Consider the following 17,054-nt stretch of genomic DNA (forward strand, 5'->3'; position numbering starts at 1 on the left):
TGATCACAAATTACCACAAGTTTATGATCTTACAGTTCTGCATTGCTAGACGTTTGGTATGGGCATTTCCAAACAAAAATCATAGTATTGGCACATTATGCTGCTTTCTGGGCTCCTGGGCTCCTTCCTCTTTCTTAAAAGTCAACAGTAATGGGTTCTGTCTTTCTCACACCGTATTTCTCTAACCCATTCTTCTGCCTCCCTCTTTCACTGTTAAGATTTTACAGGAGTAGATATTCCCAGACAATCTCAGCATTTTAAGATAAACTGCTTAGAAACCTTAGTTCCATCTGCAACTTTTTTTAATTTCCCTTTTGCTGTATATTCTCAGGTTGTGGGGGTTAGGATGCAGACATCTTTGAAGGGTCATTATTCTGTATACTACATTCTTCTTCTTGGTTAGTATAGCAAATTACATTTGATTTTCAATTCATAAAACAACCTTGCATTCCTGAGATAGACTACACTTAATTTTGATGTGGTATTGTTTAAAAAAATACATTACTAGATTGCAATGGGCTAAATCGTGATATATTCATTCAGTGGAATTCTAGAGAATATTTATTTATTTATTTATTTAGAGAGACGGTGGGCACAAGTGAGTAAGGGGCAGACAGAGAGAAGGAGAGAGAGAGAGAAGCGGGGCTCACCCAAAGCAGGGCTTGTGTTCACCTGAAGTGGGACTCGAACTCAACGAACCATGAGATCATGACCTGAGCCGAAGTCAGATGCTTAATGACTGAGCCACCCAGGCGCCCACAGACAATATTTAAAAAGTAACTACTCACGGCAATATGGATGACTGCTACAGAAAATATATCCAGCATAAGAAGTGAACACAAAAAAGTATAGGGGCAACTGGGTGGCTCAGTCAGTTAAGCATCCCACTCTTGATTTCATCTCAGGTGATCTCACAGTTCATGAGATTGAGCCCCCGAGTCTGGCTCTGCCCTGACAGTGTGGGGTCTGCTTGGGATTCTCTCTCTCTCTCTCTCTCTCCCTCTCTCCCTCTCTCTCCCTCTCTCTCTCTCAGGCTTCTTCGCCTCTCCTGGTCTCTCTCTCTCTCTCTCAAAATGAACATTTTTTTTAAAAAAAAGAATGTATGTAAGTTCATGATTATTTTTTATATCAATGCCAAGAATGGGCAAAACTAATGTTTGTAGCATTTAGAATAGTGGTTATCCCAGAAGAGGGGTGATTAGAGTCTGTAAAGTTGCATGAAGGAATTTAATGAGATGCCAAAAATATTTTCCAAAGCAACTCTATCATTCCGTATTCCCACCAGCCATGTATGAGATTAATTTGCTCTTCAAATTCAATAGCACTTTTTACTGTCAAGTTTTGTTTCATTGTTCTGTTTTGTTTTTACTTTAGCCCTTCTAATAGCTGTGAAGTGGTAACTCATTGAGGTTTTAGTTTGCAATTCCCTAATTATTAATGATAGTGAACACTTTTGGTGCATGTGCTTACTTGTCATATATATTTATGAAGTGTCTGTTCAAATATTTTGCCCATTTTTTACATTTATTTATTTTTGATAGAGAGAGACAAAGCACAAGTGGGGAAGGGGCAGAGAGAGAAGGAGACACAGAATCCGAAGCAGGCTCAAGGCTCTGAGCTCTGGGCTGTCAGCACAGAGCCCAACACAGGGCTCGAATTCACAGACCGCGAGATCATGACCTGACCTAAAGTCGGACGCTTAATTAAGACTTGTATTCAAGTCTTAATCAGATATGTGATTTACAAATATTTCCCCCCTGACTTTGCCTGGTTTTTTTTCATTCTCTTAAAAGTATTTTTTAAAGAACACAAGGTTTTTAACTTGATGAAGTCCAATTTACCTAATTTTCCTTTTATGCATGATGCTTCTGGTGTCATAGATAAGAAATCATCACTTAATCTGAGGTTGTATAAGCTTTTATCCTGTTTTCTCCTAGTTTTATAATTTTAGGTTTTACATTAGAATTATGAACCATTTTGTGTTAAATTTTTTTAAAAAATTTGATGTTTATTTATTTTTGAGAGTGAGAGAGTGTAAGTATGGGAGGGGCAGAGAGAGAGGGAGACACAGAATCTGAAGCAGGCTCCAGGCTCTGAGCTGTCAGCACAGAGCCTGATGTGGGGCTTGAACCCACCAACCGTGAGATCATGACCTGAGCCAAAGTGAGACACTTAACCAACTGAGCCACCCAGGCATACCCCATTTTGTGTTAATTTTTATATCATATGAGGTATTGATTGCAATGTGTTTTTTGCAGATGGATATTTAATTTTTCCTGTATCTTTTTGGAAAGGAATTTCTCCACCTAACTGCATTTACAACTTTGTCAGAACTTAGCTGTCCATATGTGTGTAGGTCTATTTCTGGATTCCATATTCTCTTCCATTAATCTATTTGTCTGTTTATGACAAAACTACACACTCTTAATTACTATAGCTTTATCACAAATCTTGAAATCAAATAGTACTAGTCCTTCTAGTTAGTTCTTTCTCAATATAGTTTTTCCATTGTATGTTCTTTTATTTGCATATGGATTTTAGAATCAGTTACTTTTTATATATTAAAATGTTTTGTTGCGACTTTGAATCTATAGATCAATTTGGGGAGAATTAACATCTTAACAATATTGACCTTTCAAACCATGAACATATATCTCTCCATTACTCAGATCAGCTGTAATTTATCTCCAGAATGTTCTGTAGTTTTCATTGTACACGTTTTTAACATTTTTTGTCATAGTTATCCCTAAGTTTTAAACATTTCTAAGGTGTTAAATTTTTGTTAATTTCAATGTTTTCTTGTTTGTTACTGGAAATATGACTGATTGTTTTGAACATTCACCTTGGGTCCTGCAACATTCCTAAATTCACTTATTAGTTCTAGTTTGTTGCTGTTGATGCTAGATCCTACAGAATCTGTTTTCTGCACACACGATCAAGTAGTCTGCAAATAACAAAAGTTTGCCTTCTTTCTCCCTGCCGATCTAGGTTTTCTCCTTCCTTCCTTCCTTTCTTTCTTTTTTCTTTCTTTCTTTCTTTCTTTCTTTCTTTCTTTCTTTCTTTCTTTCTTTCTCTCTCTCTCTCTCTCTCTTTCTTTCTCTTTTTCTCCTTATTGCACTGGCTGGAACCTCCAGTACAATATTGAATTGAGGTGGTGAGAGTAGGCAAGCTTCTCTTGTTCTTGATCTAAGAGTGGAAAGCATTCTGGCCTTCACCTGGAAGTATGATGTCAGCTGTAGGTTTTGTAGATGCTCTTCATTAGATTGAGGAGTTCTAGTTTATTCCCAGTTTGATGAGAGTTTTTAAAAGAACCATATAATATAGAAATTCTCCTTCGATGCATTTACCCTAGAGAAATGAAAACATGCTTACACAGGAATCTGTACGTGAATGTTTATAGCTGACTTATTTGCAAGTGCTAAAAACCTGAAAGACGCCCAATGTCCTTTAACAGAAGAATGGATCCCCAAACTGTAATACATTTATCCATACTGTGGCTAACATTAAAGTGATCACATGATCCCGACCTCCTGCTGATGTCTTTGAGTGTGGGTGGGGATTGTGAATTGCTTCTAAAAAAAGAGAATGTGGCAGAGGTGATGGAACGTCACTGCTGTGATTATGTTACATTAAACATGTCTCTATTTTGCAAACTGAGTCGCTCTCCCTCTCCCACTGGCCATGAAGAAGCAAGCTGCAGTGTTGAAGTACCTGTGGAGAGGGCAACACAGCACAGAATTACCTGCAAGCTTGAAACCAAATTAAGAGATTCTTATTATACTTTGTTATATTAACTGCTCAAGGTGCATTATCCTTTAAATATGCTTCTTTGGATTATGCTGGCTGGAATTTGGGGCTTTCCCTTTTTGTTGCAAGGCAATCACATCTGTAATCAGCGATGCATTACTTCTTTGTTTGAGCAGTGCACGAATAAGCACGAATCAGCAGGAACATGTGTTCACAGAATCTCACTCGAGTGGTGTCAAGAGACAAGGTCCGCAAAGGACACAGCAGGACTGAGACTGAGGGGAGGAAGGGGTAAAATTTAAGGGACCCTCAACCCAGGGGACAGGTGAAAGGCCCCCAGGGGCGCTGTGCACCAGAAGCACTCCTCAACTAGGAAGCACTTTGGCCCTCCCTTCTCCACGTGCAGCTGACTCCGCCCTCACCTAAGACCTGGTGACTTGGGCTCCTCCCCTGGCCCCGCCCCTCTCTTACCGCCCACCGCCCGCCAGGACAACCTCGGCCCCGCCCCTCCATTCTGATCCCGCCTCCCCGAGCGGCCTTTAGGCCCGACCCACCCGGTGAGCTCGCGCCCTAGGGCACCCACCACTCCGTCACGCCTGCGCCCTAGCGACCACCCGGCCTCGTGGGCGGAGCCGGCGCCAGTCCCGCCCTGGCCCCACCCCCGGACCCGGGCCCGCCTCCGCGCACACGCACTTCCCGCCACGCCTCCCCGCCCCGCACAGCCCCGCCCCGCCCCGCCCCGCACAGCCCAGCCCAGCCCAGCCCGACCGGCGCGAGCGCGAGCGCGAGCGCGGCGCGATGGACGGCCGAGTGCAGCTGATCAAGGCCCTCCTGGCCCTGCCCCTGCGGCCCCAGACGCGGCGGTGGAGGAACCCGATTCCCTTCCCCGAGACCTTTGACGGCGACACCGACCGCCTCCCGGAGTTCATCGTGCAGACGGGCGCCTACATGTTAGTGGACGAGACCCTGTTCTCCAGCGATGCCCTGAAGGTGACGTTCCTCATCACCCGCCTCACGGGGCCGGCCCTGCAGTGGGTGATCCCCTACATCAGGAAGGAGAGCCCCCTCCTCAATGATTACCGGGGCTTCCTGGCCGAGATGAAGCGGGTGTTTGGCTGGGTGGAGGACGAGGACTTCTAGGCCGGGAGCCCCTCGGGCCTGGGGGCGGGTGCTCGGGGGAGGGTGCGCTGCGCCCGTCGCCGCCGCGCAGATGGCCGCGGGCGGCGCCTCGCCGCGCCTCGCCGTCCCTCCCCCTCGCCGCGATCGCGCGGCCGCGCTCTCCCCCGCGCTGCTGTCCCCTCCCGCGTAGTGCTTGCCTTTGTTCCAGGAATAGCGCTCCAGGTCCCCGCTGCCGCCGCCGGGCCCCGCTCGGGAGCGCGCCGCCGCCCCCTGCGGCCAGCCGGGCCCCTCCCGCGCAGCACACTTGGCCTCGGGCCCGCGCTCCAGCTGCGGGCTGGGCTCCCGTTACACGCCGGACAGACCACCCCCAGCCCGGCCGCTGCGGGCCGCCTCCGCCAGACTGACCGCCAGGCCTGCGGCGCCGCGCGCGGAGACCCGCGCTGAGGCCGGGCCGCCGTCGCCACCCAGCGCACACCGCCGACACACTGCGGCCCGCAGCCATCTGGACTCGGCCGACAAGCGTCTGGGCTGGCCACGGCCCCTGGCCCCTGGCTCCTGGCTCCTGGCCCCTGGCCAGCGATTCCAGCAGCTCGCCACCCACCGCGCCCCGGCTGGAGGGCCGGGCCAGCCTCTCACCTGCAGCGGGACCCACTCCCTCCCACCTCCCGGAGACCTCTTCTGCTCCTGCCAGATGGCCGCCGGGTCCCAGGGGTGCCTGGCAGCCAAATCCAGTCACTCGTTTCCTCCTGTGGACCTGTTGTTAGTTTTGCCCACAATCCAGTTCTCTTCTCAATTCGCAGCTGTCTCTCTGACGTGTGCCTTTTGTTCAACACAGTGATTAAGCCCTGCACTCTGCCCAGCTCTTCTACACTACCTGGACAAACGTCTTTTCCTTCTTTTCAATAAATGTCAGACGCTGTGCAAAAGAAATTGAGTCTCCGTGAGTGTGGCACCTCTCCCTCCCTGGTCCAGTGCGTGGGGTCCGTGGCCCGTTGAGCAGGCATGTGTGTCCCCTGTCATTCTGTGGCCCACGTCGAATCCTGCATGATGCAAGCGAGCCGACGGTCCTGTGCCGGTCCCGGGGACGGGCACCCCACTGGTGGCCGTTGGGGCCCAGAGGCTGCCTCGTCCAATCCAGTCGGCTGCGTGCCCCTTAGGAAATGGACCTCGATGTGAGTCTGGCCAAGGCGATAGCAGGAAAAGTCGACTAGGAGGCTTCTGGAAAAGAATTCCTCGTTTCCAGAATGCTGCTTGAAAGCACAACACCTTTTGGTGGCAAATCATGAATCCCACACATTTGTTGCTGAACACCTGTCAAACTGTATTTAATTCATTATTCAGGGAATCAGCAGAATGACAGGTTCTTTAGAAAAAGCACTTACATTTACAAAGCCTTGACTGGGTGAGTGGTAGAGAAGGGAATGCACACGTGGCATCGTTCGTTCGTTGAATACAAACCTGGTTGAGGAGCCTCAGGACAATAAAATTCTAAGTTTCTCTGAAGGGCAGAATAGGAACAAAGACATTACTTCTTACTGTTTCTCTGTATGCTAACCTCTGAAGTCTGTGCGGACAATAGCCTCTGCTACCTCGTCTATGGCTGGAAAAGTTAAATATCCTGATAGAGTCAGATAAAAGGTGGGCTTATAGAGGAGCACTCAGTCAGTTCTGCCTCATTTCTGATTCGGGAATCTGTAAAATTCCAATAGATTTTCAACCCCAAGAGGTTGCATTCCAGCAAGAAAAATTACATATATGGTTGTGTATTATTTTTGCCTATGTGGCCATAGCAAAGCACCACAACCTGGGAGTCTTAAAGACCAGTAATTGCTTGTCTGAGTTCTGAAGGCTAGAAGTTGAAAATCATGTGAACAAAGTCGGTTCCTTTTTTAAGCTTTATTTAAACTTGAAATAAATTTAAAGGGGAGGGGCGGAGAGAGAGAGAGAGTCCCAAGCAGGCTCCATGTTGTCAGTGCTGAGCCAGAGGCAAGGCCTGAACTCACAAACCTGTGAGATCATGACCTGAACTGAAATCGAGTCAGACTCTTAACCTACTGAGCCACCTAGGTGCCGAGAAGTCGGTTCCTTCTGAGGCCTGTGAGGGAAGGCTCTGTTCCAGGCTTCTCTCCTTGCATGATAGATGGCTGCCCTCTCCCTAAGCCTCTTCGTATTATCCTCCCTCTGTGTGATATCTGTCTCTTTAAATTTCCCCTTTTTATAAAGAAACCAATCATGATAGATTAGTGCCTGCCCTAATGACCTGATGTAACTTGGTTACCTGTGCAAAGACTCTATCTGTACATAAGGCCATGTTCCAAGGTCCTGGGGGTGGGAATTACTACACAGCATTTGTGGGGAGACAATTCAACCAATAACTGATTCCATGTTCATATCAGAGTTTTCAAGAGAAAAAATCCCTGCCCTGTTCTGTCCACATGGCTTCTTTTATTCTAGATCATGTATGTCATTTCACTCTGACATGAGTAGACGGTGCGAGGTAATTCACCACCCTTTAAATGGGAAGAGGCCCTTGGCTCCTTTCAGTGCAGCGGGTCTGAAGAGAGCAAAGTAGTGACAGGGAGGGAGAGGAAGAACGAAAATTCATCTCCGTGCAGTTCAGACCTTTAACCTCTGTATGGGCCTCAAGAGCATGTACACATTTTTTTTTTTCTGGCTGGTCTAGCACAGCTTTTCAGAAAACATTTTAGATCAGTCGGCACACTCTTGCTGTCCTCTCCTCCCCAGTCAGAAGTGTCCCCTGGTGAAATAAGTCAGAGAAAGATTGACTTATGATTTCACTTAGATGTGGAAACTCAAAACTAAAATAAATGAGCAAACAAAACAAAATAGAAACGGACTTAGAAATACAGAGAGCAAACTGATTTCTTTGCCAAAGTGGGGGGGGCGGGGTGACATAGGTGAAGGGGATTAAGAGGTACATTTTTTCAGGGTACCTGAGTGGTTCAGTCGGTTAAGCACTCTTAATTTCACCTCAGGTCATGATGTCACTGAGATCTAGCCCCATGTCAGGCTCTGAGCTCAGCTCAGAGCCTTCTTGGGATTCTCTCTCTCTGCCCCTCCCCCACTCATTCTCTCTCTCTGTCTCTCTCAAAAGTAAACATTAAAAAAAGAAGTACAGGGTACGCCTGGGTGGCTCAGTCCATTAAGCGTCTGACTTCAGCTCAGGTCATGATCTTGCGGTCTGTGAGTTCGAGCCCTGCGTCTGGCTCTGTGCTGACATCTCGGAGCCTGGAGCCTGCTTCGGGTTCTGTGTCTCTTTCTTTCTCTGCCCCTCCCCCACTCATGCTCTGTCTCTCTCTCTCTCTCTCTCTCTCTCTCTCTCAAAAATGAATAAATGTTAAAAAAAGAGGTACAGTTGTTGAGTTCTAAAGTAAATAACTCAGAGATGTAACCTACAACATAAGGGATATGGTCAGTAATATTGTAACAACTTGGTATGTGACAGATAGTGACTGGATTTATTGGGGCGACCATTACATAATATATATAAATATGAAATCACTATGTTGTACACTTGAAACGAATACAATATTGTATGTCAGTTATCCTTCAATTTAAAAAAAGATTTGTCCACTGGTCAGTAGATCTGTATATTGGCCTGGGGACGTATATAGTTTTGGGAGTTATGAATTGTCCTAATAATTTCGTATACATTCTGAAATCTCTACATGACATTATAATGTACAGACATGGGAGAGTGCTGGCAACACAGATATGTGTTTTTACAGCAACATATTTGAAATTTGAAAAATTATTGTATTGCTGGTGAATTACATTGGTTCATTCAGCCCTCCAGTCTTTATCAGATTGTGTGTGTTAGTTGGTTAACATATGATGTGCTTATCATGCCTGATATTAGTATAATGCTTTCACAATTCATTTGCCATCCCTTTTAATCTTCTCTGCAAGACCTTGATTGACTTGTTCACTCATTTGTAAGTCAGTCACTTATCATTTATTAAGTAATTCCTGGGTCCTAGGCACCTTACTGTGAACTATGGATACATCAGTGCAAAAGTATGTCCAAGTCTTCCAGGAATTTAGAGTCCATTTGGCTGTACTGGGAAAATAACATGTTTCTGGAATCTCAGTTTTGGATTTGATTAAGAAGGGCTTGAGTCCATTCTCGGTCACACCAGTTGTATGATGTTATGCAAATTTCGTAACCTTCCTAACCCATTATTTTCTCATTTAAAAAGTGGGTGAAATGATACATATATATTGGGTTCCTTATGGGAATTCGATGAGATAACAAATGTAAGGTCTGAGTACTCAATAAATGGGACTTGCCATAACTCTAATAACAATAATCATTTGTATTATTTTTTAGGGTATGATAATGGTTTGGTGCTTGTATATGGCACAGTGGGACTATAGAATAAAGAACATTTAAATCTGCCCTTGTTAAGACGGGGACCATCTCAATAGAGGAAGTAGTAAATGCATGGAGACTTGATTCCAACTTAAGAGGGCCACTTCTGTCTGAGGTTCAGAAGAATGAGACAGTGTGATTAGTATATAAAAGTCAGGGACAAGACATGGTGGGACAGAAAGAACGCTACATCCTGATAACTCTTGTACGCCATGCAAAGTCATATATCAATTATCCTGTAGTCACCAGGGAACAATGGAGAGAAATAGACTGGAGCACTGATATGATTAGATTCACATTTTAATGTTCACTCTGGGGCTGACGTTGAGTAGAGTTGGGGGAGGATGGGTTGTGGGTCAAGTCCAGTAATGAGCATTTTGCAGGTGAAAACTATTGAGGGCTTCAAGAGCCTCAAAAGCGGATGGGAAGATAAACGTGACATTTAGATTTATTAGAACTATTGGTAATTATTTGGGAAGTGGAGGTTGGGGAGAGGAGGAATCTGGGATGGGCCCAAGTTTCTGGCTTAGGGATTGGGCCATTCTTGGATCTGACATGGACCAGGCTCTCTCTAGCTGCTTTATTCCTTTGTCTGGGATATTTTGTGATTCTTCTTTGCTTTCCCATAATTTTCACCAGACGAATAAGACTATTTCTTACCCACTGGACCTCTTCACTTCAGTTAGAAGTTCTCCCTGAACTACCACGTCTACCTTAGTAGCTCCCTTAATAGGCATCCCATATGTCCTCAAACTTTCATATGGCACCATATTGAAATAGGATGAATCTCATTTAATTGTGGATATTCGATCAATTTTTGTGACAGATCTAAAAATCAACTTTAAGGGCGCCTGGGTGGCTCAGTTGGTTAAGCATCCGACTTCAGCTCAGGTCATGATCTCACAGTTCGTGAGTTCGAGCCCTTAATCGGGCTCTGTGCTGACTGACAGCTCAGAGCCTGGAGCCTGCTTCGGACTCGGTGTCTCCCTCTGTCCTTGCTCCTCCCTTGCTTGTGCTCTCTCTCTCTCTCTCAAAAATAAACATTAAAAAAAATTAAAAATCAACTTTAGATCGAGCTATAATTTACATGCAATAAAATCACCCATTGAAAGTATAGGTTTCACTGCATTTTGAAATACATACAATACGTGTGTTTGAGTGTATGGGTGGCTTTTCATTGCCTCCCATTCACCACGTTGGTTAGGGAGGGATTTCTGCCCTAGGGTTACGGGGATGGCTAAACATAGAGCACCTGACAACGGACACTTTTCAGCTATTGGGCCTCTGGCAAATTAATTTCCCTTGCTAAGCCTCAGTTTTGTCAAATATAAACTGTGCTTACCTTGTGGGAGATGTCGAGGATTAAGAAAGAACATCTGTGTAAACGTCCTGGGACATAGGAAATGCTCAAAAATCTCCAGCCATTTTGTTATTGTATAGGTCTTTCTCTCTAAATCAAGAACATCCTTTAAGTGAAAGAAAGTTGGCCTTGTGAAAACTGAAAACAAAATACTATAGATTTAAGAGGTTAATTTGTGGAAACATAGTAAGAAGTGGTAATTTTTTTTTTTCTGGACATCAACCAGGCTTGTACCTAAATTAACAAACTCTAGCACTGCATTCCTTTCTCCACACCGTTTAAATGATTCTTTGAACTAGCACTGTCATTCTGCTGGTTTCCTGAATAACACATTCTTTTCAGAATGGTCAAGTTTACTGTAATATATTCATACAATGCAATAAGCAAACTATAATCACACACAAATATATGGTCCAATCCTACAGAGTTTCGAGTAAAACAAGCCCAACTCCAAATACTATAGATTGTATCATTCCATTTATAGAAAGAACAAAAATAGGCAAAAGTGATGTGTGCTGTCAGACATCAATGTGGAGGCACCTTAAAGTGCTAGTGAGTGTAAGGGGGCATGAGAAGGATTTCTGAGGTCCCTCTAATGTTCTCTTTTTTGATCTGGGGACTGGTGAAACATGTGTGTTCTGTTTGTGAAAATTCTTCAAGTGGTATGGTCATGATATAGGCACTTTGCTGTATACTTCTGAAGTATATATACCTCAATAGAAGGTAACGGAACACTAATGGATATAGTATGAAGTCAGACTCAGTAATAAATGAGACTTTGACACTTGTCCCTCACCAAGCTGTGTGACAATTATGGTCGTAACAATTTGAGAGTTGCCCTTTCAAGCCAGTTGGTTTTTTTTTCAAATGTTTACTTATTTATTTATTTATTAAAAAAATTTTTTTCAATGTTTTATTTATTTTTGGGACAGAGAGAGACAGAGCATGAATGGGGGAGGGGCAGAGAGAGAGGGAGACACAGAATCGGAAACAGGTTCCAGGCTCAGCCCAGAGCCTGACGCGGGGCTCGAACTCACGGACCGCGAGATCGTGACCTGGCTGAAGTCAGACGCTTAACCGACTGCGCCACCCAGGTGCCCCTACTTATTTATTTTTGAGAGGGGGTGCGTGGAGGGGCAGAGAGAGAATCTCAAGCAGGCTCTGTGCTGTCAGGCCAGAGCCTGATGCAGGGCTTGATCTCAAGAACCGTGAGATCATGACCTGAGCGGAAATCAGGAGTCAGATGCTTAACCCACTGAGCCACCCAGGTGCCCCTCAAGCCACTTACTGAGTTCTCTCTACCAAGATTGTCCTGCAACCCAAGATCTCTGGACACTAAACCAAAGGTCACTTTGTCCTGTGTCTACATATTACATTTTTTTGTCCACATGAGTCACAAAATTTGTCTCATGTTATCTTAATTATGGACTTCAAGTCAGTATTAGTTGGGGCTCCAACCACCACCACCAAAAAAAAATAAAGGGGGGGCATTAATTTCCTTTTCTCTCTCATGCCTCCTATATTCCTTTTTAAAAAATCCGTCTTTTAGGGGAGCCTGGGTGGCTGAGTGTGTTTCCCCCTCCCAAATCCATATGTCAGAGTCCTACCCCCACTATGGTGGTATTTGGAGGTGGGGCATTAGGAGAGGTCATGAGGTGTAGATGAGGTCACGAGGTTGGAACCACCATGGTGGGATTAGTGCCCTTATAAGAGGAAGAAACCAGAACTCTCTTTCTCTCTCTTATGACCATGTGAGGATACAGGCAAAAAGGCAGCTGTTTGCAGTCCTGAAAGTGAGCCCTCACAAGACACCTAATGTATCAGTACCTTGACCTTGCATTTCCCGGCCTCCAGAACTATGAGAAATGAATGTTCTGTTGTTTAAGGCACCCAGTCGGTGGTGTTTTATTACAGCAGCCTGAACTGGAACTGAGATACTAATGCAAAGGAACCTCCCTTCTTCCCTTACAAATACCATTTCTTCCTTCTCTTCCTTTATGGAGTCTTGTGAGAATGTTCATGATTAATTCTTTTTTTTTTTTTTAATTTTTTTTTCAACGTTTATTTATTTTTGGGACAGAGAGAGACAGAGCATGAACGGGGGAGGGGCAGAGAGAGAGGGAGACACAGAATCGGAAACAGGCTCCAGGCTCCGAGCCATCAGCCCAGAGCCCGACGCGGGGCTCGAACTCCCGGACCGCGAGATCGTGACCTGGCTGAAGTCGGACGCTTAACCGACTGCGCCACCCAGGCGCCCCTCATGATTAATTCTTGAGAAAATGCTCGTGTTTAATTTTTTTAATGTTTATTTTTGAGAGTGCAAGTGGGGGAGGGGCAGGGATGAGGGACAGAGGATTGAGGCGGGCTCTGCATTGAAAGCAGAGAGCCCAATGCGGTGCTCGAACTCCCGCACTGCGAGATCATGACCCGAGCCAACGTTGGACGCTTAACCAACTGAGCCAGCCACCCCAATGCCCCTCTCATGTTTAATTCTTGAGAACTGTTAACCATCTCCCAGACAGATGTATCACAATAAAGGACTGAGGACGATACAGCTACTGTAGACTAAGGCACGATCCTAAACAGAGCCACACTGGCAGGAGGAAGAAGACTGCAGGGCATTTTTGTTGAGGGAGGAAGAGGGTTACTGACATCATTCAATTGATGCCCGAAAGTCCCTGCCCTGTCCTACCTCTAGAGCCAGGCGGACACAGGTCGTAGGGAATATGCTGGACCAACTCCATGAAGTGTTTCCAAAACACCTTTCAAGCCACTTTAGCAGAATCTATGTTTAAAACTGAACAGCGAATACGCTGAACACAAGCGTGTTTTGTACCCATCCACGAAGGCCACCTGCCAACACCTTGAATTAGAGCCTCATAATTAGCCTGCTTTCAACTATTTTAAGAACGCTGTGAATCATAAAAACCTCATTTCATTAAGCAATTCAAATTTTTCCTCTGACTTGAAGGCTTTGACCTGTTATGTGCCAAACTGCAGGTTAACGGTGGTCTCACTATTTGGAGGAACCAAAAAATAATAATAATTACCAAGGCGCATAATGCAGGTTATGTACCTCCAGCTCAATCACAACATATGAACGACAAGAGCTTACCCGTTCAGATGAAGAAAGAGTTGGGAGACAAATAAGAAGCCCCAAAACACTGGTGTGTTTTATTCTACCCTCCTGTGTTCTGGAAAATCACCAAAACTTAGAAATGAGGCAAAGAGTTGACGGTACAACCTTAAACATCGCACCAGAGAACTGCGTATGAGCCCGCCTATGGGTCATCTGACTCAGGGTATTTAATTTTGATGACAATTGGTGAGGGAGTACAGGCTTTTTATAGCACTATAAATATAAATGGTTAAACTGTAGATAAACAAGGAGCAATGACTTTTTTTTTCAGATTATTAGGTAAGTTTATACATTTATTGTCCTACAAGTCATCAACCAAGTTTGTACATAAACAATCTCATTTCTGCATGCTTTTCCCACCCCCAATACCCACATAATGGAGGTTCTATACATGTTTTTTAAAGCACCTATATCATTTTGCTGGTTTCCTGAAAAATGGGTTAAGTAAAACTGTGACACTGTTCACCATCTATGTGGGATTAATGGTCTTTGACAATTTGGGTGCATTCAAATGACTTTTTTGGAAATGAAAAAAAACCTTTTCAGAGTAGCCTCCTGGTTGACTTCTCACATCACCTCAGCCAAACTACAGATCCATTTCTTAAGAGGCTTGGAACAATCCTTACTAGTTCAAAGGAGTCATCATCTGGGATTGACAAATTGCAAGTGAGGTCTCTATCCCCACCATCTCAGGATCCTAACTTTGACGTTTTATAATGCATGAGTCAACGGGGAGAGAGTTTCTAACATTATTCATGGAATGGCAAAGGAAAGCCCTTCTGAACAAGACATGGACCCCTTTTACGGGAACAGGGAAGAAGTGCCATGTTTATTGAGACATTTCTTTTTTAAGTGTCTGGCATTTGTTGAAAAAAAGGAAAAGACGTTTGTCCAGGTAGTGCCAGGAGTTGTGTAGAATGTGGGAGTTAGAATGATGACCAACAAACACATATTTAAGAAATTAATGCGAATTGAGAAGAGAACTGGATTGTGGGCAAAACTAACAGGTCCACAGGAGGAAACGAGTGACTGGATTTGGCTGCCAGGCACCCCTGGGACCCGGCGGCCATCTGGCAGGAGCAGAAGAGGTCTCCGGGAGGTGGGAGGGAGTGGGTCCCGCTGCAGGTGAGAGGCTGGCCCGGCCCTCCAGCCGGGGCGCGGTGGGTGGCGAGCTGCTGGAATCGCTGGCCAGGGGCCAGGAGCCAGGAGCCAGGGGCCAGGGGCCGTGGCCAGCCCAGACGCTTGTCGGCCGAGTCCAGATGGCTGCGGGCCGCAGTGTGTCGGCGGTGTGCGCTGGGTGGCGACGGCGGCCCGGCCTCAGCGCGGGTCTCCGCGCGCGGCGCCGCAGGCCTGGCGGTCAGTCTGGCGGAGGCGGCCCGCAGCGGCCGGGCTGGGGGTGGTCTGTCCGGCGTGTAACGGGAGCCCAGCCCGCAGCTGGAGCGCGGGCCCGAGGCCAAGTGTGCTGCGCGGGAGGGGCCCGGCTGGCCGCAGGGGGCGGCGGCGCGCTCCCGAGCGGGGCCCGGCGGCGGCAGCGGGGACCTGGAGCGCTATTCCTGGAACAAAGGCAAGCACTACGCGGGAGGGGACAGCAGCGCGGGGGAGAGCGCGGCCGCGCGATCGCGGCGAGGGGGAGGGACGGCGAGGCGCGGCGAGGCGCCGCCCGCGGCCATCTGCGCGGCGGCGACGGGCGCAGCGCACCCTCCCCCGAGCACCCGCCCCCAGGCCCGAGGGGCTCCCGGCCTAGAAGTCCTCGTCCTCCACCCAGCCAAACACCCGCTTCATCTCGGCCAGGAAGCCCCGGTAATCATTGAGGAGGGGGCTCTCCTTCCTGATGTAGGGGATCACCCACTGCAGGGCCGGCCCCGTGAGGCGGGTGATGAGGAACGTCACCTTCAGGGCATCGCTGGAGAACAGGGTCTCGTCCACTAACATGTAGGCGCCCGTCTGCACGATGAACTCCGGGAGGCGGTCGGTGTCGCCGTCAAAGGTCTCGGGGAAGGGAATCGGGTTCCTCCACCGCCGCGTCTGGGGCCGCAGGGGCAGGGCCAGGAGGGCCTTGATCAGCTGCACTCGGCCGTCCATCGCGCCGCGCTCGCGCTCGCGCTGGTCGGGCTGGGCTGGGCTGTGCGGGGCGGGGCGGGGCTGTGCGGGGCGGGGAGGCGTGGCGGGAAGTGCGTGTGCGCGGAGGCGGGCCCGGGCCCGGGGGCGGGGGGGCGGAGGGCGGGACTGGCGCCGGCTCCGCCCACGAGGCCGGGTGGTCGCTAGGGCGCAGGCGTGACGGAGCGGTGGGTGCCCTAGGGCGCGAGCGCACCGGGTGGGTCGGGCCTAAAGGTCGCTCGGGGAGGCGGGATCAGAATGGAGGGGCGGGGCCGAGGTTGTCCTCGCGGGCGGTGGGCGGTAAGAGAGGGGCGGGGCCAGGGGAGGAGCCCAAATCACCAGGTCTTAGGTGAGGGCGGAGTTAGCTGCACGTGGAGAAGGGCGGGCCAAGTGCTTCCTAGCTGAGGAGTGCTTCTGGTGCACACCGTGCCTGCAGGCCACCCGCCCTTTCGAGTTCCTTCGCTGACCCATTGCCTCTGGATGCCCCTTGCATGAGCTGCTGCGGCCACTTTTTGCTGCTTATACATCTTGTCGGCCAGAGTTTATTGGCACCCAGGCTGCAGATGTTGATTTAACTATCATAATCAGAGAGCATATTTAAGAATGATGCACCAGGACTGGGGCATGTAAGAAGAGTTGGAAGTTAAGAAATCTCTTAATATGCTATATTAAGAGGCAGAAAGAGAATAATCAGTATGGAAACTGAAAGACAAATAAAAGAGTGGTTGGATGCTTTCCAACCATGACTTTATACATGTTCGTACATCAAGAAAAAGGGAAAAGAGTAAGATCTCAACATATTGGAAAGGAGGGGCACCTGGCTGGCTCAGGCAGTATAGTGTGCAACTCTTTTTTTTTTTTTTAAGTTTATTAATTGTGTGTGAGAGAGAGAGAGCTAGCAGGGGAGGGGCAGAGAGAGAGAGAGAGAGAGAGGGAGAGAGAGAGAGAATCCCAATCAGGAACCACGCTGTCACCACTGAGTCCAGGGGGCTCCATCTCATGAACTGGAAGATCATGACCTGAGCTTACTGAAATCAAGAGTCTGATGCTTAACTGACTGAACCACCCAGGCAGCCCAGAGTATGCAACTCTTGATCTCGGGGTTGTGACTTCAAGCCTCACGTTAGGTTTAGTGCTTACTTTTAAAAAATTGGAAAGGGGGGCGCCTGGGTGGCTCAGTCGGTTGAGCGTCCGGCTTT

General features: G+C 47.4%; 1 protein-coding gene across 1 annotated transcript; it reads left to right on the forward strand.

Annotated features, from left to right (window-relative positions):
- Window positions 1–4,496: 4,496 nt before the first annotated feature.
- RTL8C (retrotransposon Gag like 8C) lies at window positions 4,497–5,796 on the forward strand. The gene has a single exon (XM_043569844.1). It carries the CDS (start codon window positions 4,546–4,548, stop codon window positions 4,885–4,887), a length of 342 nt encoding a protein of 113 aa, XP_043425779.1. The 5' UTR covers window positions 4,497–4,545; the 3' UTR covers window positions 4,888–5,796.
- Window positions 5,797–17,054: the final 11,258 nt, after the last annotated feature.

The sequence above is a fragment of the Prionailurus bengalensis genome, chromosome X (genome assembly GCF_016509475.1).
Source record: "Prionailurus bengalensis isolate Pbe53 chromosome X, Fcat_Pben_1.1_paternal_pri, whole genome shotgun sequence".
Lineage (NCBI taxonomy): Eukaryota > Metazoa > Chordata > Mammalia > Carnivora > Felidae > Prionailurus > Prionailurus bengalensis.

Bases quoted from the DNA above. Each gene is read 5' to 3' on its own strand.
- RTL8C (XM_043569844.1), top strand. From the start codon at position 4,546: ATGGACGGCCGAGTGCAGCTGATCAAGGCCCTCCTGGCCCTGCCCCTG.